General features: G+C 45.7%; 1 protein-coding gene across 9 annotated transcripts in view; it reads right to left on the bottom strand.

Annotated features, from left to right (window-relative positions):
* Nucleotides 1-23,767, bottom strand: part of LOC106585037 (ceramide transfer protein) — a 37,924-nt gene that overhangs the window by 10,185 nt on the left and 3,972 nt on the right. For 4 of the 9 annotated variants that reach the window (XM_045707079.1, XM_045707083.1, XM_045707084.1 and 1 more), the window contains exons 2-6: nucleotides 23,385-23,519; nucleotides 13,896-14,012; nucleotides 1,550-1,657; nucleotides 468-606; nucleotides 181-267 (exon numbers count right to left, since the gene is read on the bottom strand). In XM_045707079.1, coding sequence (XP_045563035.1) covers nucleotides 181-267; nucleotides 468-606; nucleotides 1,550-1,657; nucleotides 13,896-14,012; nucleotides 23,385-23,519 — 586 coding nt within the window. The remainder of the gene's footprint in view (nucleotides 1-180; nucleotides 268-467; nucleotides 607-1,549; nucleotides 1,658-13,895; nucleotides 14,013-23,384; nucleotides 23,520-23,767) is intronic. The other 5 variants (XM_045707081.1, XM_045707085.1, XM_045707080.1 and 2 more) reach the window with 3 other exon arrangements.

The raw sequence follows: 23,767 nt of genomic DNA, 5'->3' as shown, positions 1-23,767 counted from the left end.
GGTATTGTGATGTCATTATGGGGTACTGTCTGTAGATTGATAAGGGAAAAAATGTATCAATTTTAGAATAAGGCTGTACCGTAACAAAATGTGGAAAAAGTGAAGGCGTCTGAATACTTTCCAAATCCACTATACCACCCCCCCATGGGCCTTACTGCTTAAATCTACACTGTTACTCACACTTCTCTTTGCTGCCGTTGTTGTTGTGAAGGCAGTCACCATTGGGACGCGCGCTTGTGGGAAAGTCATCTTCATCCTCCTCCACTACTGGAAACGACAAAGAAGAGTCCATCATTGATCTACCTCCTGGGTAACCACTAGTCAGGTGTGGTATTTACACCATAGAAATACAGAGCAAATGCGTCTATGTGACAGAGGCAGTTTTAATGGCCAGTTCAAGTACAAGAGTCCAAATGGAACTTTAAAATGATTATTTAGCAGATATTTCTTGTCAAATCCATTTGTACCTTTGTCTCTCTGGAACTCGTCCTTGGAGACGCCGTCTGCGCAGCCGTCAAAGTACTTCTGTAGTGTGTCCACCTGTCTGCACAGGATGTCTCTGAATGTCTCCATCTCTGCCAGCTTCTCCCGCAGGCTGTGGCCCTTCTGGTCCAACACCACACACAAACAAACAAACACAGGGGTTCACCGTTAAATGTGAAAATAATTAAACGATCATGCATTGGGAATGAATGGGAGGGCCGTCTACATCAGGGTTTCCTAATCCTGGTCCCAGTTCTTCAAAAATTGTCTGATCGGATTTCGGCAATTGTATCGGATTAAATGTTAGAATTGCGTTTTTCTAAACTGAAAAAGGAGATTCGGATCCTCCGGATAGGGATTCAGTAATCCAATTTTACTTTTAAATCCAGATTAAATGTCGGGTAGTGATTAGGATAGTTTAGATGCCAAAAATATGGATTATCTTGATCCCACTGGAAGGGTGGATTCAGAAAGGTGAAAGGCTCTACAACCAAAAAATCTAACTAAGGTGAGGTTTAAAAAAAAACGTTTTTACAATTTAAAAACCAAAAGGTTCGTTATGTTCAATTGACGGCAGTATAGGCATGTGATCAGTTGTTATATTGAGAAGTGTCAAATGAATGCATCCACTTACTTATAAGTGCAGACTGTACTATTTGTAATTAAGGTAGTTTTATTCATGTAGTTTACTCGTCTCTGTTTCCCTATGACAGTGTAGAAGTCCTACCACAACCTGTCCAGTAGATTGCAAGGTGTGGGCGTATTCAAAGCGCTGGGGGAAAAAAACGGATTCCGTGATCTTGAGGTATCTGGATCAGAATGATTTTATCAGTTTATTTTTTATGATAAACTTGCTAAAAAAAATATATAAAAAATAGCTAGATCGATCTGATCCAGGATAGCAAAAGGGTAAAACGTTTTGACAAACTGGGCCCAGGGGACCCGAAGGGGTGTACATTTTAGCTTTCCCCCCTAGCACTATACACCTGATCCTGGATTAAGAAGCACTGGCCTAGATGGTTCCAGGGGCTGTAACTTTTAAACAAGTGTTTGGGTGGTAGTTTACCTTGAAGGAGGAGGTGGAGGTGGCGGAGAAGCCACTGGCAGCGGACGTGAGAGACAGCATGGAACCATGACGCCTCAGACTGGACTCTGAGCCATACCCCGACTCCACCTGGAGAAAGGGAGGGATAATACCTCAGATCAGTCTGCATAGTAATGAGAAACATCATACCCCGACTCCACCTGGAGAAAGGGAGGGATAATACCTCAGATCAGCCTGCATAGTAATGAGAAACATCATACCCCCACCCAAAGAAATAGACATAGCGGTGAGTAAATCAATCCCAGAGACAAATAGGCCTATATGAAAGAAGGGGGAACAGGAACACTATGCCTAACCCATGTGACCCAATAGGTTTGGAGCAGGGTTTCCTTTAGGAAAATTAGGCGCCGGACAACGTGACTGGCAAGATTTTAATTTACCGGACAGTTCAGAAATTGACCAGACATCCATATGCATTCATTGGGGTGTCTACCTACCGTGCTCAAAATCACATTTAGATTATTGTGATTCATTTTAACAGAATAGAAATTAGCCTGTAAAAGTTAGAATGATGTTCTTCTACCAACATGACTGATTTTATTGAAGACCAAAACATTTCCCGTTGTGTCTTCATCCCTGCTATAAATCATAAATATAATTTAAAAAACATTTAGCCAAGAAGAACAACTCGCCTAAACAGTAATAAAACAATGTCAAAATATAATATTTGCAAACGACGTGTCCTATGGGCTATTTGTATGAATGTTTTTATTAATAAATAAAACACAGCGGTTTTAAAAACTAGGCCGCTCTAGTTTAATTTAGCCTAGGCATGAACATTTTAAATTAGGTCTAATAAATCAAACCCCGCTGTCTACGAACACCAGGGCCAGCAGGCAGGTCACGGCTAGAAGGGATACAGCTTGTCAAATTAACGTCAGACTTTACTTTTCGTAGCAGGTTTGGAGAACATACGCAGCAGGTTAGGAGAATTAGGTTAAGGTTAGGAGAAATAGGTTAAGGTTAAGAAAAGGGTTAGGGTTAGCTAAAATGGGCAAAAAATATTTTTAAAGTGTTTAATTTTTTTAAATCAACTTTTGGTATGTTGATTTGACAAAAGCTGGAATCCCTTCTACCCATGACCGGGTCAGCCCCGCCCCTCTCCAGCTGTGATTCAGCACTACAGCTGTGGAAAGAGGACACTCTAGCAGGCCACAAAATGAAGACATTATTAAACTGATGTTGGACACGCAAATTCGATATGTAAACAATATTTGTTAAGGCTGGTTAAGGCTCATTTTACAATGCTCCCTGTGAAACGACACCCACGCCATGCATTTATGAAATATAATCAAATTAGATCTCAATCTTTTTACAGTTCTACTGGACGATGTTAAATGTTATGTTTATTGTAATTTGAACTATGTTGGGGTCGTGAATCGTGTCATGTGTGAGCTACGTGGCTTATTGATAACAACTCTGGTTCCTGCTATAGGCAGTTGGCTGCCTAGTGATTGCAACACAAACTCTCCAATGTAAATAGTTGGCAACGATGTTTCGTTTCCAATTGACACTGAATAAGCTCAACTGAAATCAACCAATTGAGCATGGTACACATTACTCTACTCTAGTTGATCAATCCATTCCAAATCTTTATACTATACATGAAACGGGCTGCATATGTTGATCTTGCCTAGGGCGGCAGCAGAATTGCTAGGACCGGGTCTGACAAAGACAACTTGCCTCTAATTTACTTGCGTTTGCGGCAGAGTGAGCAGCTGCTGGTGGGAAGTCAAAACTGTCCAACTCCTTGGAGAAGCTTGCGATGAGCATCAGCCTCCTTACTTTGTGCTCAAGGCGGCACAATCTGGAGGCCATCTGTTTTGGAGAAAGAAGCCCCTCTCGGCGGGCACACTGGAAATGGGGATAGGCCTAATGAACACAATCTTTGCCAAAGTTGCCGTGTCGGGTAAACACAGCTGAAGCCCCTTATGACAACCTCAAGTCTTCTACGTGAGGAGAAATAGAAAAACACTCATTTCCAAGCAGCTTGAGGATTTATTAGCCTATGAAGTATATTTGTCTTTGAAGTTGGAGCACATTGACTGATATTTCAGTTGCAAAGGATATCTTCCAGACAATTTGGCCGGGAAAAAAATGGTACTTAAAAAACAGAAAAATCGGCTTTTCATATTTATTCTCTTACATTTACCGGCTAATGGAAACCCTGGTTTGGAGGCCTATAGGAGGCTTGTCCAGGTGCATTGTATGCCTTGACGAGGAAGATATGACACACCTCAAGTTTTTCCTGTTTGTACCACTTTCAACGGTCACCAACCAGTCGATCCGTTACACTAATCAACAGTCAGGATGTAACATGTTAACACCTGTTCTGACTGGAGACTAGAGCACAGTTCAGCTCGGTGGAGTGAGGAGCAGAATAATGGCACTTTCCTTCAACAGTACTTAATTCCTCTCTGCTGTGATGTTAAGTCCTCTTCTGCTCTGCTCCCAACCCCTTGTTTGTTTGTGAAAAGCACAAGGTCAGTCAGCCAGAGTAGAACACCCCATTAGCTATTTTAGGGGTTAATTGCCTTGCTCAAGGGCACAACGACAGGAGATGGTAACCTGCAGTACATGGGATCTGAAAGCAGCAGCCTTCCGCTTGCAACTTCATCTTCCGCTTGTTTGTATTTCTTGGCCCTGGACTTGAACCAGCAACCTTCCGGCTACTGGTTGGCCTCTCACTCATTACCAGCAGGTGTCACAAGCGCATGTAACAGCAGCGAACACATTCATCTGATGGAATCTACAGGAAGGTGACAGACAGGGGAGCAACATGTAGCCTGACTGACGTGCAGACCCACATGATAAACAGTGAGAGGAGTCAGTTGCTTTTGCCAGACAAAGCAACGGCTACATAACAGAAGGGAGGAAAAAAATATCGAACTCAGGAAGTTGGTCTACAGGTGTTGGAGGCCGTTCCAGACATTACTATCAGCCGTCCTCCCCTCAGCAGCCTCCTGTGGAATGCACATCCCCATGTTCACAGAGAAGTCCATCATCAATCTTATGAGGATGTCCTTTGATCGGAGTGAAATGGCGTACCGTGACTGAATGAGAGTAAACAATAGGCCTAACTATTCAAAAGCACTAATCTCCATTTGTCCTTTATGTCCTATTCCACTATGCCCGAGTTTGGTCCAGGAAGTAGTAGCACGTTACAGGTATAATCCATAGAAAGGTCAGATAGTAACAGAAAGATGACAGACAGGGCCATACCACTGGAACATTGGTTACATAATGGTGTATTATAGTTTTATACAGCATTAAAATTCACTTCTACTGAAACTTCTACTGAGAGAAAAACCCTGTGTAAAACAAACGCTAGGAGCTAGGCATTCAGTATTCCCTTATCCACATTTATCTATGATATTTACAATTAGCCTTACACAGCTCTACAAAATTGACATAAAAAGCACAGACATAAGAAGGCCTTCTCTCAACAATAAACCCATTCAGTTTCAATACTAGTTTTGCGTCAACCACAGCCCTCCCCCTTTACACGATGACTATACACACAGGGACCAATGAGACAATGTGCTTGATAATGAGGAGTAGCATGCAGCAGGCTAGCATAGCATGCCAACACCAATTTACAGTCAGTCCGTGGTGAATCATACAAGCTAGTAGCTGTGGCTAGCGCGCTAGCATGCTAACATCAGACAGTAAGTGCATGTGAAGAAGAGAGGAGACCGTTTTGGATCTGAAGCAGCCATCATGCTGACAAAGCTCCATTGAAGTTATTGATTGATTGATTGATTTGCTGGCAGCATGCTATCCATCGTGCTAAAGGCAAGCCCACCATTCTGCCATTCCAGCAGCCAAAGCAGAACAGGACTCTTCTGCTGCAGTAGTCCTCCCGGCCGGCCGGCCTCATCACGGCCTCTGCACCTTCCCACAACACTCCCACTCCACCCGAGTCCTGCTATTCCCACAACGCTCCCACTCCACCCGAGTCCTGCTATTCCCACAACGCTCCCACTCCACCCGAGTCCTGCTATTCCCACAACACTCCCACTCCACCCGAGTCCTGCTATTCCCACAACGCTCCCACTCCACCCGAGTCCTGCTATTCCCACAACGCTCCCACTCCACCCGAGTCCTGCTATTCCCACAACACTCCCACTCCACCCGAGTCCTGCTATTCAACCTCCCACTCCACCCGAGTCCTGCTATTCCCACAACACTCCCTGGTCACTCCACCCGAGTCCTGCTATTCCCACAACACTCCCACTCCACCCGAGTCCTGCTATTCCCACAACACTCCCACTCCACCCGAGTCCTGCTATTCCCACAACACTCCCACTCCACCCGAGTCCTGCTATTCAAACACTCCCACTCCACCCGAGTCCTGCTATTCCCACAACACTCCCACTCCACCCGAGTCCTGCTATTCCCACAACACTCCCACTCCACCCGAGTCCTGCTATTCCCACAACGCTCCCACTCCACCCGAGTCCTGCTATTCCCACAACGCTCCCACTCCACCCGAGTCCTGCTATTCCCAGGATGTAATCCAGAATTCCCAGACAGTGCCCTGCAGACAGGTCTCACTGTGGCAGAGAGAGGAAGAGGAGGAAGAGATGAAGATGAGAAAAGCAGCAGCAGCAGCAGCTCACCTCATGGAGCAGGAACAAAGGAATAGGAGAGGGGGGGGGGGGGCTCAACGACCAGTTGTTCCTGAGGAGGAGCGGACTAAAAAGAGGAGCGAGGCGCTGGTTTCTCCTGCTTGATCAGCAGACAGAGAGAGAGAGAGGAGCGAGAGCAGAGAGAGACCAGCCGTGCCCAGATTGTGTATGAGTGAAAGAGGAGCAGAATCGTTCAAACACACCAGGGTTTCCCATTAGCCGGCTTTTGGGCGTTAAAAACGCGTAAGTTGATAAATAAAAAATAAATACAATTAAAATAATTTCAAAAATGCTTTTTAGCCTATTTATTGATGGAAATACATTTGACTGGTCATGCTTAAATCGGCCTCTAGGTTCATTTGCATTATTTAGTGGAATGAAGTTGGCACGTGTACAGTATACTAGCTATGCATCTTATTTATCACACCCGTACAGCATGTATGGGGCGGCAGAGCGTTGGACTAGTAACCGAAAGGTTGCAAGATCGAATCCCCGAGCAGACAAGGTAAAATCTGTCGTTCTGCCCCTGAACAAGGCAGTTAACCCTCTGTTCCTAGGACGTCATTGAAAATAAGAATGTGTTCTTAACTGCCTTGCCTCGTTAAAAAAAGGTTCAATAAAAAATGTAGCCTTTTGAGTGGAAAACCTGTCAGACAGCATCTCAAAACAGCAAATGCACAGGGAAAGGAAGGCAGGCTTCATCGCCGCGTCACATGCCAATTTGCAATGAGCTGGAGGCAGTATGCATTTTGAAAACGTACTTAAAATAGTTTGAAACCTTTTTACTACATACATATTTTACTACATATTATAAAAGGCATGTCTTAACTTGCTTCAAAAGTAGCCAAGCCAAAAATCAGCCCGTAGGCACAATCCCAGTCATATTAGCAACCCATGCTAGTTGCTGCATATTACATCTCCCCTCTTTCTAAAACTATGATGGATATTTGCATCTTTGTCACACGAAACCGTTCGCAGGTGCAGTGCGCTTTTGACAAGGTATTTTCCAGTTAATTGCATTGATGGAACGGACATTTGCATGTAGCCTACTGAAGTACAGCTCATTGCAGTTCTTCTAACGTTAACAAATAACATTTTAAAGCTAAACGTTCTGATCTGTTCTATCAGACAGTTTTTAATTGTATCCTAGGACTACTGGTTGTATGAATCTGTGATCCATCATTCCACAACTGTCCCAGAAGCTGTTTGGAATAGGTCATTTCTTTGTCGACAAGCTGACCAATAGAATAAATCAACTATTCTACCATGGGGGAATAGTAGATTTACATTGGCTAGTGATTCTGCTGTTTGTTATTGGTCTTGTTGGCTGAGGAAAAGTCCACGGACAGTTATTCTAACATTCTCAAAGTGCACATCAGAATTCGGTAAGGACCACACGTCGCTGCATCCTCAACTTGTATGTTCTGTTAATATGAATGACCACCATCTAAACGTGATTCCTGTCATTCTGAGCATCGTAGGTGGACAACCTAATAAGGTTACGCATTCAATGCATATGGTCTGGTCAATTAAAAATGCTGCCGGTAAAATGTCCAGTGCCACATTTTCCTACCGCCCTGAAACACACTGCGTCTAAGGACAATCACACCACACACTGACATGAGAATCCTTCTCTTCTTCCTGCTGCTGCTTGCACCGCTGAACAGCATTCATCTATGCCGAAAGCTAGTGTGTGTGGACTGAGGGTTAGTGAGGTACGGCTATAAGAGGGTGTGTGTGTGTGTGTGTGTGTGTGTGTGTGTGTGTGTGTGTGTGTCAAAAGCAGGTTGTTAGCAGGGCGGGGTGAGAACAGCAGCATCCACCTGGAGCTCAGTCTTCTCCCCTCCCCTCCCCTCCCTCCAACTACAAGTCTCCTCCCCTCCCCTCCCCTCCCTCCAACTACAAGTCTCCTCCCCTCCCCTCCCTCCAACTACAAGTCTTCTCCCCTCCCCTCCCTCCAACTACAAGTCTTCCCCCCCTCCAACTACAAGTCTTCTCCCCCTCCAACTACAAGTCTTCTCCCCCTCCAACTACAAGTCTTCTCCCCCTCCAACTACAAGTCTTCTCCCCCTCCAACTACAAGTCTTCCCTCTCTCCCACTACAAGTCTTCTCCCCTTCCCTCCCCCCCACTACAAGTCTTCTCCCCTTCCCTCCCTGCCACTACAAGTCTTCTCCGCTTCCCTCCCTCCCACTACAAGTCTTCTCCCCTTCCCTCCCTCCCACTACAAGTCTTCTCCCCTTCCCTCCCTCCCACTACAAGTCTTCTCCCCTTCCCTCCCTCCAACTACAAGTCTTCCCCCCTCCCCTCCCTCCAACTACAAGTCTTCCCCCCTCCCCTCCCTCCAACTACAAGTCTTCTCCCCCTCGCCTCCCTCCAACTACAAGTCTTCTCCCCCTCCCCTCCCTCCAACTACAAGTCTTCTCCCCCTCCCCTCCCTCCAACTACAAGTCTTCTCCCCCTCCAACTACAAGTCTTCCCTCTCTCCCACTACAAGTCTTCTCCCCTTCCCTCCCCCCACTACAAGTCTTCTCCCCTTCCCTCCCTCCCACTACAAGTCTTCTCCCCTTCCCTCCCTCCCACTACAAGTCTTCTCCCCTTCCCTCCCTCCCACTACAAGTCTTCTCCCCTTCCCTCCCTCCAACTACAAGTCTTCTCCCCCTCCCCTCCCTCCAACTACAAGTCTTCTCCCCCTCCAACTACAAGTCTTCCCTCTCTCCCACTACAAGTCTTCTCCCCTTCCCTCCCCCCAACTACAAGTCTTCTCCCCTTCGCCTCCCTCCAACTACAAGTCTTCTCCCCTCGCTCCCCACTACAAGTCTTCTCCCCTCTCCCACTACAAGTCTTCTCCCCTCCCTCCCACTACAAGTCTTCTCCCCTTCCCTCCCTCCCACTACAAGTCTTCTCCCCTTCCCTCCCTCCAACTACAAGTCTTCTCCCCTTCCCTCCCTCCAACTACAAGTCTTCTCCCCCTCCCCTCCCTCCAACTACAAGTCTTCTCCCCTCGCCTCCCTCCAACTACAAGTCTTCTCCCCTCCCCTCCCTCCAACTACAAGTCTTCTCCCCCTCCCCTCCCTCCAACTACAAGTCTTCTCCCCCTCCCCTCCCTCCAACTACAAGTCTTCTCCCCCTCCCCTCCCTCCAACTACAAGTCTTCTCCCCTCCCTCCAACTACAAGTCTTCTCCCCTCCCTCCAACTACAAGTCTTCTCCCCTCCCTCCAACTACAAGTCTTCTCCCCTCCCTCCAACTACAAGTCTTCTCCCCTCCCCTCCCCTCCCTCCAACTACAAGTCTTCTCCCCTCCCCTCCCCTCCCTCCAACAACAAGTCTTCTCCCCTTCCCTCCCTCCAACAACAAGTCTTCTCCCCTTCCCTCCCTCCAACAACAAGTCTTCTCCCCTTCCCTCCCTCCAACAACAAGTCTTCTCCCCTTCCCTCCCTCCAACAACAAGTCTTCTCCCCTTCCCTCCCTCCAACAACAAGTCTTCTCCCCTTCCCTCCCCCCACTACAAGTCTTCTCCCCTTCCCTCCCTCCCACTACAAGTCTTCTCCCCTTCCCTCCCTCCCACTACAAGTCTTCTCCCCTTCCCTCCCTCCCACTACAAGTCTTCTCCCCTTCCCTCCCTCCCACTACAAGTCTTCTCCCCTTCCCTCCCTCCCACTACAAGTCTTCTCCCCTTCCCTCCCTCCAACTACAAGTCTTCTCCCCCCCTCCAACTACAAGTCTTCCCTCTCTCCCACTACAAGTCTTCTCCCCTTCCCTCCCCCCCACTACAAGTCTTCTCCCCTTCCCTCCCTCCCACTACAAGTCTTCTCCCCTTCCCTCCCTCCCACTACAAGTCTTCTCCCCTTCCCACTACAAGTCTTCTCCCCTTCCCACTACAAGTCTTCTCCCCTTCCCTCCCTCCCACTACAAGTCTTCTCCCCTTCCCTCCCTCCAACTACAAGTCTTCTCCCCCTCGCCTCCCTCCAACTACAAGTCTTCTCCCCCTCGCCTCCCTCCAACTACAAGTCTTCTCCCCCTCCCCTCCCTCCAACTACAAGTCTTCTCCCCCTCCCCTCCCTCCAACTACAAGTCTTCTCCCCCTCCCCTCCCTCCAACTACAAGTCTTCTCCCCCTCCCCTCCCTCCAACTACAAGTCTTCTCCCCCTCCCCCTCCCTCCAACTACAAGTCTTCTCCCCCTCCCCTCCCTCCAACTACAAGTCTTCTCCCCTCCCCTCCAACTACAAGTCTTCTCCCCTCCCCTCCCTCCAACTACAAGTCTTCTCCCCCTCCCCTCCCTCCAACTACAAGTCTTCTCCCCCTCCCCTCCCTCCAACTACAAGTCTTCTCCCCTCCCCTCCCTCCAACAACAAGTCTTCTCCCCTCCCCTCCCTCCAACAACAAGTCTTCTCCCCTTCCCTCCCTCCAACAACAAGTCTTCTCCCCTCTCCCTCCCTCCAACAACAAGTCTTCTCCCCCTCCCCTCCCTCCAACAACAAGTCTTCTCCCCTTCCCTCCCTCCAACAACAAGTCTTCTCCCCTTCCCTCCCTCCAACAACAAGTCTTCTCCCCTTCCCTCCCTCCAACAACAAGTCTTCTCCCCTTCCCTCCCTCCAACAACAAGTCTTCTCCCCTCCCTCCCTCCAACAACAAGTCTTCTCCCCTTCCCTCCCTCCAACAACAAGTCTTCTCCCCTTCCCTCCCTCCAACAACAAGTCTTCTCCCCTTCCCTCCCTCCAACAACAAGTCTTCTCCCCTTCCCTCCCTCCAACAACAAGTCTTCTCCCCTTCCCTCCCTCCAACAACAAGTCTTCTCCCCTTCCCTCCCTCCAACAACAAGTCTTCTCCCCTTCCCTCTGTCTTTCTCCTTCTTTCCAGTTTGCTTGTTATGCTTCCTCTGGGGCAGGACTGTGCAAACCACCAGTCTAGAGGGGTGTGGAGTCTCCCCACCCTTTCCACCCCCTATCCAGTGCCTGCAAATGGAATAGTCCTGTCTGAGCCTAGCAGTGCTTTCACTAAGTGTAGTGTTGACGGTACCTCTTGATATCTGCGATTGTGTCGGATGGCTGACTACAACACATGCATTATTCATCAAGAGCTGCAATTCAGAGTAGTTCTCTCACGTCACCCCGCTCCTCCGCTCTCTCCACTGGCTTCCAGTTGAAGCTCGCATCCGCTACAAGACCATGGTGATTGCCTACGGAGCTGTGAGGGGAACGGCACCTCCATACCTTCAGGCTCTGATCAGGCCCTACACCCAAACAAGGGCACTGCGTTCATCCACCTCTGGCCTGCTGGCCCCCCTACCTCTGAGGAAGCACTGTTCCCGCTCAGCCCAGTCAAAACTGTTCGCTGCTCAGGCACCCCAATGGTGGAACAAGCTCCCTCACGACGCCAGGACAGCGGAGTCAATCACCACCTTCCGGAGACACCTGAAACCCCACCTCTTTAAGGAATACCTAGGATAGGATAAAGTAATCCTTCTAACCCCCCCCTTAAAAGATTTAGATGCACTATTGTAAAGTGGTTGTTCCACTGGATATCATAAGGTGAATGCACCATTTTGTAAGTCGCTTTGGATAAGAGCGTCTGCTAAATGACTTAAATGTAAATGTAAAACAGCTGTCCAGGAACACACAGCTTTACTGCTACGCAAATGAGGTGTCCTTGGTGTTGTCGGTCACTACGGACTTTTCAAAGCTGACATCAACACTTGTTCTTCCCAGAACGCAAATTAAAAGTGCTTAAAAAAAACCTTGTCGACCAAATGGAAAGATGCGACCAGAATAGTTGAACGATGTCCATGTTAACAACTAAGAAAAGGTACAGGCCCTAGAAGTCCAGTCAAATGAATGACTCAACCCAACTCTTCTATTGAAGTACTGTGGTGTGATACAACATGACTCACAGGGACAATGACTGTAGGTCATTTAGTTAGTCATCATCCCAAATGACTCGTGTCACCACTTCCAAGGCGCTCCCGCAAAGCAAACACCTCGTATTCGCCCCCACCCACCCAGACGCTGACACAGCGCAACATCCCTTTTCAAATAGCCGTCTAGTCTCTTCTGCTTCAATATATTACTAATCTTCTGTGTCCGTGGGGTGATGTAGAGTGCAGCATAAACTACACCCAGGAGCTGTCTGAAATCTGGATCAATATCGCCACACTGAACCATCACCACACACACCACAAGAGAGTCAAACGTCCATGGAAGTCCACATGCAAGTTCCTGTTAGGTCAGTAGGTGGCAGTGCAAACACATGTCCACTCCTGCAGTGGGTATGGCTGAGTGAGTGGGTTAAAGACTCTGCATGGTAAATCGAGTTCTGCAGTGGCCATACAGAATTTACTGAGATACGGCCTCTGCAGAAGTCTGGGCATTTAAACCTCTTGCGCTTCACTGAGCAGAGCGGTTGTGAAGGAAGTGAGTTTGTGTTTATACAGGACCTCCCGCCCTCACCTACCGTCAATCAATCACGTCGATGCGAAACTATACAGAGCGATACGGAGCCCTCTGAATTGTTACAAAGTTTGGGAGGCGCGCGGCTGCGCGCGATGAGTTACGGAGCTCAATTTGGCCTCCGGAAGCTCAGCAATTGCGTCACACCCTCCATACTCCGACCACATTTTCGGATCAAGCAAGTCAGTTAAGAACAAATTCTTAATTACAATGACGGCCTACCCCGCCAAACCCGGACGACGCTGGGCCAATTGTGTGCCGCCCTATGGGACTCCTGATCACGGCCGGCTGCGATACAGCCTGGATTCGAACCAGGGTGTCTGTAGTGACGCCTCCAGCACTGAGATGCAGTGCCTCAGACCGCTGCTCCACTCGGGTGCCTAAATTGGCTTCACTTCACAGTGGAGAGACGTGTTACTGCTACTTCGCTGTCGGCACCAACCTGAGGTCTCTGCTCCTTCCTGAGACTTCAAGAGAAACTCCTTAAACAGACCAAAAGGTAGGTAGATACAAGGTCAAGGACTAGATTGAATTGAATGGATTCTTGGTAGTCTACGTTTGAAGTTGTGATTCTTTCAATTTGGCCATGTGGAGGGCACTGCTGGACTGAACCCCGTACAGTCCTCTCCTGTCCTAACCAGGAGAGATCCCTTCACACAGACAGTGTTGAATGTGTCAGCCTGTGGAGTGTCTGGTCTCTGCCCATATGCAGCACAAGTTAGTGGTAGGACAGTTTGTCAGCGATGGGACTCACCCCATCAGTGTGTGAACAGCCCCCCCCCCCCCCCCTCCCCTTGGCCACTCCCAAGATTCCCAGCATTCCCAGGATGATGGGATGTGACCACCCCACATTTCCTGACTCCACTCCCTCACAGAAATACCAGGCCCTTCTCTTGTTCCGTTCTAAAATCAACCCCTAGGCTAGTACATTCTACCCCCAGTACCAGTCAACCCCACTTATTGTGTAGATATGAAATTATTGGACAAGTAACACAGTGAAAAATTCCGTCTGGAGCAACAAGGACCGTATAGACGCTACGGTGTATTACCATCTAACCTGCTCAGATCAACAGGAAGTAGTGGCGTTTCAAACAGAGCGTCTGCCCACCGCCACCTCACTGATGGATACCAGAGCTACACTCCCTAGACATGTCAGCGGAGGTCAGTCCCAGCCCCAGCACATGCCAAGGGGAATACCTCAGTTCTAAGGACAGATTCTTTAGTCTTACCTTGTGTAATTCGATGGAGTCAATCCATCTGAGCCGGTGCTTTGGGTCCTCTGCCCGTAGGTACCACACACTGTCGTTCACACTGATGTCAATACGACACTCATCAAACTCATGGGGCTGCAGAGAGAGACAGACAGAGAGGAGACACATGAGTGACAATACTTACACTAGGAGACATCAAACCCTACAGCAGAAATGAGTGAAAAGTGAAGTGTCTCTACCATTACCAGGTTAAAACAAACGAGTGGTCAATAGCATGTCAAACGATATGTTCCCTCTTTCAGATTAGTCAAAAACAGCCAACAATAGACTTTATTATTATGCCTGTCACCGAGTTGTCGTCCTGGGAATGTTCCAAATCACCATGTCGGAGGAATGTGGTTCTGACACATATGGATTCCATATAGAGAATGTTCTAGAACTCAATAAAAAGGGCTGTAATTACAACCTGATGTCTAATGTCTCCTGCATTCCTCACGGAACCAGGGTTCTCTCATCCCTGTCCTCCTCCCCGATCCCCAGCCCACCCCTGTCCTCCTCCCCGATCCCCAGCCCATCCCTGTCCTCCTCCCCGATCCCCAGCCCACCCCTGGCCAGCTCCAAGCACATGCACCAGGAAGTCCATAGCTTTCTTTGGGATAGGGTCCGTTCTCCGTTTTCTAAATTACAGCTCCTCCAATAGAAACGGCTCGCTGATGTTGCCCTTGTTTTAATCAACTTGACTAATTAAGCTCCCCGTTTTATTTTCTGTAACCTTTGTCGACAAACTGCAGTGCCCCCATACCACATTCTCTAGAACACACATGTAATTCCCACATAATTTAACAACATTGCATTTAGCTTTTTAAAATCACATTTTCTGCGCTAAACTACAATGACCATAATCCATTGTGCGCCCGCTTACTAGTCTGGAGTAGACACAGACCTCGTTGACGCAGAGAGAGATCGTGCGAGAGGGATAGAAATAAGTTGCTTTGCGAGGCATCTCTACCTGAAAATACATGATCTAAAGACAATGTGATTGACAGTTGGTATTCAGCAGACATAAAAAGTAGGCTATATTTACTTTGAAGAAAGCACAGACCGCAGCTCTATAGAGATGACTTGGAATAAACTAATAAAGTCATCGAATTAAACAAATAGAATTTAGACAACTGAAATATTTGATGAAAGTAATGATGGTTAATAAGTGATAGTCATTAATAGGCCTGAACTACAATCATGACTTTTATTAATTGTTTTATTCTGTGTTGTTACAGCATTCAGCCCACATAATGCATTTAATGTCTCTTTCCCCCGAAATCAAAAACAGTGATTCTTTTTTAATAAACAAACCGAAAACGACCTCAAAAAGCACTAAATCGATCAGCACTACTGTATTTTTGGGGAGGGCCCCGTAAGTAAACATTTCCCTGTTAGTCTACACCTGTTGTTTATGAAGCATGTGACAAATATCCATTTTATTTGACTTCTCCACCCTACTCCTATCAAGCATTCCTTTAAGAACTCTTATCTGTGTGACTCATAGGAAGCATTAAGTCCACTGGCACAAGGCTGTATCAGACACGGCCCATAAAGCCTGGACGTCTCTCCTTTAAAAGTGTTCCTTCCCCAGCAGCACAGTGTGCTGCTATCCATTTCTCTGTGAGTGTGTATGTGCGTGTGTGTGTGTGTGTGTGGAGAGATCTGATTTAGAACACCGCAGCCAACGCTAGTTGCTACGCTTGCTGGTTCTTAGGTTTTGAAAACGTTGTTAGTATTGTTGACATGATCAATAGTAGTTTATAGCAGCATTAACAACTCTCTAATGTGAAATGATTTTACGTTGTACTTGAATATAAAAAGTAACAGAGAATACAAAACACAATTCATTTCTGGGAGAAAAATAAAATAAAACAGATACTGCATGAAAAGAGCTTTGCTAGAAGCACAAGATACTGAACAACTGCAGAAGAGATGTCAGAGAGCGATGTGTAAACAGTAGCCTGCATGACACAGCAGGAGGTTGAGCCATAGCCAGAAGCACAATCATCTAACTGTTGCATTTCCCTGCACAAATATCTACCATGTGCGTGAGGTGAGCGTACTGTACCGAGTCTATGGTGTACGGCCTAACTGTGAAGCCGGCTTCTACTGAGCAAGGTATTAACCGATGGATTGTTTCCGCATTCCTCAGACTTCACATACCACTGATAGAGGAGTCCGTCAACAGAGAGCTCAGGCTTTGGGATATTTGGAAAAAGGCTTCCGTTTCTCTGATATTTTATTTTATTTAACTAGGCAAGTCAGTTAAGAACAAAATTCTTATTTACAATGACGGCCTACCAAAACGCAAAAGGGATAAAAAAAAATTACAAATGTAAATGTATAAATATAGGACAAAACACACATCACAACACTACATAAAGAGAGACCTAAGACGACATAGCAAGGCAGAAACGCATGACAACACAGCATGGTAGCAGCACAAAAACCTGGTACAAACATTATTGGGCACAGACAACAGCACAAAGGGCAAGAAGGTAGAGACAACAATACATCACACAAAGCAGCCACCACTGTCAGTAAGTGTGTCCATGATTGAGTTATTGAATGAAGAGATTGAGATAAAACTGTCCCGTTTGAGTGTTTGGTTTGTTGCAGCTCGTTCCAGTCAGGAATGTGTTTGCTTTGGGGACCTTTAACAGAATGTGACTGGCCGAGCAGGTGTTGTATGTGGAGAATGAGGGCTGCAGGAGATATCTCAGATAGGGGGGAGTGAGGCCTAAGAGGGTTTTATAAATAAGCATCAACCAGTGGGTCTTGCGACAGGTTCCTCAGATGACCAGTTTACAGAGGAGTATAGAGTGCAGTGATGTGTCCTATAAGGAGCATTGGTGGCAAGTCTGATGGCCGAACGGTAAAGAACATCTAGCCGCTCGAGAGCACCCTTACCTGCCGATCGATAAATTATGTCTCTAATCTAGCATGGGTAGGATGGTCATCTGAATCAGGGTTAGTTTGGTAGCTGGGGTGAAAGAGGAGCAATTACGATAGAGGAAACCAAGTCTAGATTTAAATGTGCTGAGAGAAGGACAGTGTACCGTCTAGCCATGCTCCCAAGTACTTGTATGAGGTGACTACCTCAAGCTCTAAACCCTCAGGAGGTAGTAATCACACCGGTGGGGAGAGGGGCATTCTTCTTACCAAACCACATGACCTTTGTTTTGGAGGTGTTCAGAACAAGGGTAGAGAAAGCTTGTTGGAGAGCATTTATCACAAAATCTGGGGAGGGGCCAGCTGAGTATAAAACTATACTCTGCATATAAATGGATGAGAGAGCTTCCTACTGCCTGAGCTATGTTGTTGATGTAAATTGAGAAGAGCATGGGGCCTAGGATTGAGCCTTGGGGTACTCCCTTGGTGACAGGCTGCTGCTGAGACAGCAGATTTTTTTACATTATACACTACACACTCTTTGAGAGAGGTAGTTAGCAAACCAGGCCAAAGACCCCTCAGAGACACCAATATTACTTAGCCGGCCCACAAGAATGGAACGGTCTACCGTATCAAAAGCTTTCAAAACACTATGTAAACATTCACAAGGCCGCAGGGCCAGACGGATTACCAGGACATGCGCTGACCAGATGGCCTTCCGGATAGCCTGAGTGCACTTATTTCTCATTTGCCTGAACGAGAGCCATGCGTGTGCCAAGCCTTTCTCCAAATGGAATTCTTAAGGTGGAGTAACTCTGTAAGATCAGGGATCGAACCAGGGGCTGAACCTGTTTTTAATTCTCATTTTCTTTATGGGGGGTGTTTGTTAACAATACCACTGAAAATATAAAAAAGAAAGTCCTAGCATCTTCGACAGAGGGGACCAAGCTGATTCTATACCATTTCACAGAGGCCAGTTCATGAAGGAAGGCTTGCTCATTAAAGTTTTTTAGCAAGAGTCTATGACAAATCAGGACAGGTCGTTTTACTGAGAAGCCATTACGGACACAGGTTCTAAAACAGTGATCACTAAGGTCATTACAGAAAACACCAGACTGATACCCATCAGGATTATTTGTGAGGATAACATCAAGAAGAGTAGCCTTTTCTGGGTATTTGGAGTCATACCTTGTGGGATTGGTAATAATCTGATAAGATTTAGGGAGTCCCATTGCTTTAGGACTTGGTTGGGTGGTTTAAGCATGTCTCAGTTTAGGTCACCTAGCAGGAAAAATTTAGAAGGGGCCAGGAGAGAGCTTAGGGCAGGTAGGGTACAGGCCGGTGCTGATGGAGGACAATAGCAGCCAGCAACAGTCAACAAAGAGCTATTTGAAAGTTTAATACTTAAAATCAGCAAATCAAATTGTTTGGGGACAGACTTGGTGGAGACAACCGAGCACTGAAGGTGATCCTTGGTAAAGATTGCCACTCCCCCACCTTTGGAAGATCTGTCTTGCCGAGAAAGGTTATAACCAGAATGGTTATCAGTATTCAAAACACTCTTCCTTAACCACAACCAACACATCTGGATTAGAACTGTGAACCCACACTTTCAATTGATCCATTTTAGGTAATAAGCTTCTAGGTGTTAACGTGCAGAAACCCAGGCTTTTACGAGAGCATAAATTAGTGAAGCAGATATCAAAGCACAAGTCAGAATTGGAGCCAGCAACAGAGGATGGGCCAGGGAGTACATGCACATTTCTAGATATCATCAGCACGGCATAGTACAGGGAGAGCTCTGCAGTGCTGATTTATGACATCTGAATGTGCATCAGATGGCAACAAGATCATATTGTACAGCAATTTCATCAGGTTACATGAATACAAAGCCAGCGAGAGGTGGTTAGAATAGGATGGGAGGCCAAAAGTCTGTAACCAATAGAGAGTCAGAGTCCCGAGTGTGAAGCATGCAGGAGTCATATCCCTTTAATATCATATCACTTTAACACTAAAACGTTTTTCCGGCAACTTCTTTCCAGATTTTCCTTATTTATTTATTTAATTTGACCTTTATTTAACCAGGTAGGGCAGTTGAGAACAAGTTCTCATTTACAACAGTGACCTGGCCAAGATAAAGCAGTGTGACACAAACAACACAGAGTTACACATAAACAAACGTAGAGTCAATAACACAAAAGAAATATACCTTTTATCTGAAAGGGACTGCCAGTATCAAAGCCAAAACTTTCATTTACGCCTAACGACGTAGTAATCATCTCGTAAACGTCTGCCTGCGGCCTAGTATGAAACGTAGCCGTAATGCTGAGGCGGCATTGGCACGCACTACGCTCTTAAACTCACTGGTTGCTCGGCAGTGCCAGTTAACCATCCTCCTGCCAGTGCTAAACTTTGCAAGGCATGTCACTTCTCCCATCTCTTCACATAGCCCACCACTAAGCATGCATGTTGTCTTAAGCACAACTGGATGGATCCATATAGAATTCATGTGGGATTAAAAATCAATGAATGATGAAAATATTGGAATAAAGTAGGTTAACACAATTGAAGGCATGTATCAAATTATTGCTTAATGAAATTCCCAAAGTCATCCAATCTTTGTAACACATTTTAAGCAATAGCCTACCCACGTGTGGTGAACTAGATCATTTCAGCACCGTTTTGATTGAGACAACGCCACCGCACCGCTTTGAGACAAGGGTGGGGACTCATCTTGATAAATCAATCAATGTCGGATTTGTGTTTTCACTTCATCTCTGTTTGGATATTGGTTAGGCTACAGTCAGGCTGGGAAAATGTTAGCTAAATGGAGGTGAGTGCTGCCCATGAACATCTTGTCTAATCGGTTCATTTATTACAACATTTTCACAGCATGTAGTTTAACAATTAGATTATTTTGCTCTTCACTCGCAGTCGCTTAGTAGCCTAGGCCTACTCCCGACCAAAAGCCTGACTTGTCTCAATCAATGTGATTTTGATTCACTGAATCTCTGTCTGTATAGGCTATTTGGTTTCTGGCTGGACAAATACGTGGAGGTGGTATAGCTCATCTATTGGTTTGCTCATCCATCAATGATCAGAAACATTTAGCGTGCAATAATGTAGCCTAAATCAACTGTAGGCCTATTATTTTGCTTGATCGCGTATAGGCAACTCCAAAAGCCACGGAGCATGTGAAATATGAATACGAGACTCACATATTAAAAAAATATATATTTTTAAAAGGATTGCTATTCTTTTCTAAAAATCGGTTACTTTGAATGTAAGACCCTACGCCCACTCCCTAAAAGTAGAGTGAGGGTAGGAAAGAGATGAAACGTGGATAAAAACAAAATGTGGCCTCTGTTTCCAAATATAATTTTTTGTTTTTTACATAACAGTGGTTCCACACGTTTCCGTGACAAGTTGTGTGGGAAAATATGATTTGTATTTTGTTATATTCCATTACATTGTTACTACAAAACATATGTGTTTTAACTGTGATATCTTGTCTGTTTAATGAACTATTGATACATTCATTTGGTGATAACATAATTCAACTCAAAATATGCCATTCTACTGTTTTGAAAATACTTTGTCGTATGCTTCTTAGGACCTGCCTAAACAAATTATTAATGACGTATATTCAATGGATTGACTAAAATATAGGACCACCCACATCTGCACAACACTACTAGTCACCAGCATACTGCTACAGTATGTACACGGGAGGTAGAAACGGCGTATGCAGGCAAAATGTGGTAAAAAAATGGGCTTGTTTGTAAGGGGGTCATAAACATTGCCCTATTATTTTTTTACATGCAAAATACTGTAAATCCTGAGTCTTGTTGTTTCCTTCATTACTACAGACAATGCCAGCGACTGGGTGGGTGTGCTGCTAGTATTAAAACCTTGTAGTCCTCGGAGTTGCATTTACCTAGAGAAAAGGAACTAATGCTCTCTCAAGAGCACAAAGACACCTTTGCAACCTCCTTCAAACTGCACACAGACATAAAAAATGGTATCCACGAGTTAATCTGACACTGGGGAAGTAGATACAGGGCTTCATTACCAAAATCCCGAAGTATCCCTTTAAGGGAAGTTGCAACATCCCATATTGTAGTGTTGATCCGATTTGATCCTTTAATCATATTGCACAAATAGCAGTAATAGCATTTGTTTGACCTCTGTACTGAACCATGGTATTTTCAGAGAACCAATGTAATGTTTAACCAGGGTGTTGGATTTCAGCTTATCTGACCAACAGGAGGCCAGCCTGAGGGAAATAAAGGGTCAAATGGCAAGAAACAGAAGCTGTTCCGTAAATGATAAGAGTCCAAATGTGGATGTGTCCAGTATGGGTGACACAATAGAGAATGACATTTCCCACAGAACGAATACCCCTTTTCCAGCAAAATCCACCATTTGTCCGCCCAGATACAGAAATCCCTCCCTAGAAACATACTGCAGATCGGTGGGAAAAGGTGTCTCCGATTCTGAATAAGAAATGAGAATACAGAGTCTACAATAACCTCCCTAAAGAACAGAGACGAGCGTTGGACGATTTAAAGAGAAATGATTCCACTTTAATAGTGTTGACGAGGGCAGAGCTGTGGTGTCGTTAAACTGTGATGACTATGCGAATGAGAGTCGGGGACAATTCAACACCACTACTTTCTATCAGAAATTGTCACGTGACCCCACACCACTGTTCAAAGCTGAGATTCACTGCGAGCTGAAGTCTGTTGGAAAGCGGAGAAATTATGCAAAAAGAATGCGAGTTCATGAAAGTAGACAATCCAATCATGAGCGTTATTCACGCCTCAACAAAAATCCACAAACTATTGGATAAGCCACCAGGGAGACCTACTGTGGCTTGTTTGATGTTGAATCCGTGTATACTAATATCCCCTATCAGGGAAGCCTGGAAGCCATGGCACACTGTCTTCGTCAACGACCCACTGGCACACTCCCCAGCACTAACTGGATTGTTCAACTGGCTGAGACTGTTCTGACAAAGAATGTTCATGCAACAGAAGGAAACTGCTATGGGTAGTAAAATGGCACCGAATTATGCCAAACTGTATGTGGGGTTGTTTGAGAAGGTGATTTTCAGCCCTAACAATCTATTCCTGCGCCATTTATCAGACTCTAGAAAGGCTTCCTTGATGATGTATTCCTTTTATTCCAGGGCACAGCAGAGGAACCATCGATTCCACTCCATCAATACAAGCAGTGAGCATCTGAAATTCACCCTCACCTTTGATGCGCATGAAACAAGTTCTTGACATTTTGATTAAGAGGGAGGACGGTGGCTTTAGCGCGGACCTATACAGGAAGCCGACGGACAGGAATTCCCTGTTACGCGGGGACAGCTTCCACAAGAAAATGTGATATAACTGATCAAGTGTATTTGTGGTCTACGCCATGTAGGGAAAAAGGAAACTCTGAAAACAAGGACAGCAGAACACACGAGTAATATCAGGACTCTTGACCAGAGAACCCTGGTGGCTGGGCATTTCATGGCGGCTCGTCACAACATTAGCTCTCTGAGATACATTGGTATCACACATGTTAATACTCCGAGTAGGAGGGGAAATACTGATCATCTATTATTGAGAAGAGAATTGTATTGGATTCAGCGTTTGTGTACCATGTCTCCTAGAGGTCTGAACCAAGAGTTTGATATCAGACCGTTTCTGACATGAATATGTCACTCTGATTCGCCTTGCCTTCCAGGTCTCCTAATCGGTCATTTTGTAAATATATATTATTTTCTGGAAGTAGTACATGTCCCCAACTCATCGATATCCTATTTAGAGATACACAAATTGCTTTCACACCCACCATGAGTCATGTCCGCAATGATCATGTGAGGTGACATGTATATTTTGGGATGTGAACACTCGCTTTGTTCGACCTGAGAAAGACCAGTTTCTGATGGAAACGTTGTCAATAAAGCAGTGAATTGGGAGCTTCAACAGTGTGCGGGCCTTCTTCATTTTTACTAGTATTCTTTATTAGCCAAGCACCTATGTTTTTAAGGATGTGCATGTGACCACACACTTTTCTATAGAAGAAACTGAAGCATGGCATACAAAGGCTAACAGTATGTGGCCAAAGATTACATTTCAAGACGGAATCAGGATTTCAGTTGCCTAATAAAGGACTATGTACACGTGTTTACTAATGGGTCTCCTTGTAGTGTCAGTATGCCCTTGTCTGATAAAATACTGCTCTCTATCCCCTACTGTGCACTAACAGCCTCATTACTGGTTAATGTTTAGCTCTCTGGGGCAGAGAAAATTGGACCCAAGGAATGACAAGTTATTGCTCAAAGTAATGACAGAGAACATCCTAACATTGTCTGAGTTTTAGGCAAGCATTTCACTAGCATATTTTCACCTAATCTTTAAAACCAGTAGAACTGGACCGAGATACTATAATGAGATAACCTTCCCTTTCTCTGCTGGTATGATGGAAATCATGAAGTCCATTTTGTTGTGACAGGTGCCATAATAATGTGCCAAAACGCTGCTTCCTGAGAGGAAATAAACCTCGACTCTAACTTACTGTGATGACCGCCTTGCTGAGACACAGAGAGCCCCTGCAGCCGTACTCCCGCTCATCTTCTGACTTATAGTAGCTCAGAGTGTTGTTCTTCAACACTACCCACCGGTCCTGCCATCCATGAATGTAGTTTGTCCACTGTCAACAAACAAAGGCAGATAGTCAAGCCTACAATTCTACTAGCAGTGCAATTACAGTAGGAAGGAGGTAATGTAGTTAGTTTCACACTTAAGTTTCAAATCACTAAAGATGATGCTTAGTTTAATGAATTTCCCAATTAACTTAGAGAACTGGGTGTTTGTGGCCCACAAAGATGCCATACAAAGCAACTGGGCCCACCTTGTTATGAGTGGCTGGAGCAGTTTGTTTGTGGTACCCATTGTCTG

The sequence above is a fragment of the Salmo salar genome, chromosome ssa24 (assembly GCF_905237065.1).
Source record: "Salmo salar chromosome ssa24, Ssal_v3.1, whole genome shotgun sequence".
Lineage (NCBI taxonomy): Eukaryota > Metazoa > Chordata > Actinopteri > Salmoniformes > Salmonidae > Salmo > Salmo salar.
Note: the sequence above shows the minus strand (reverse complement) of the source record. Positions and strands in the feature narration are given on the sequence as shown.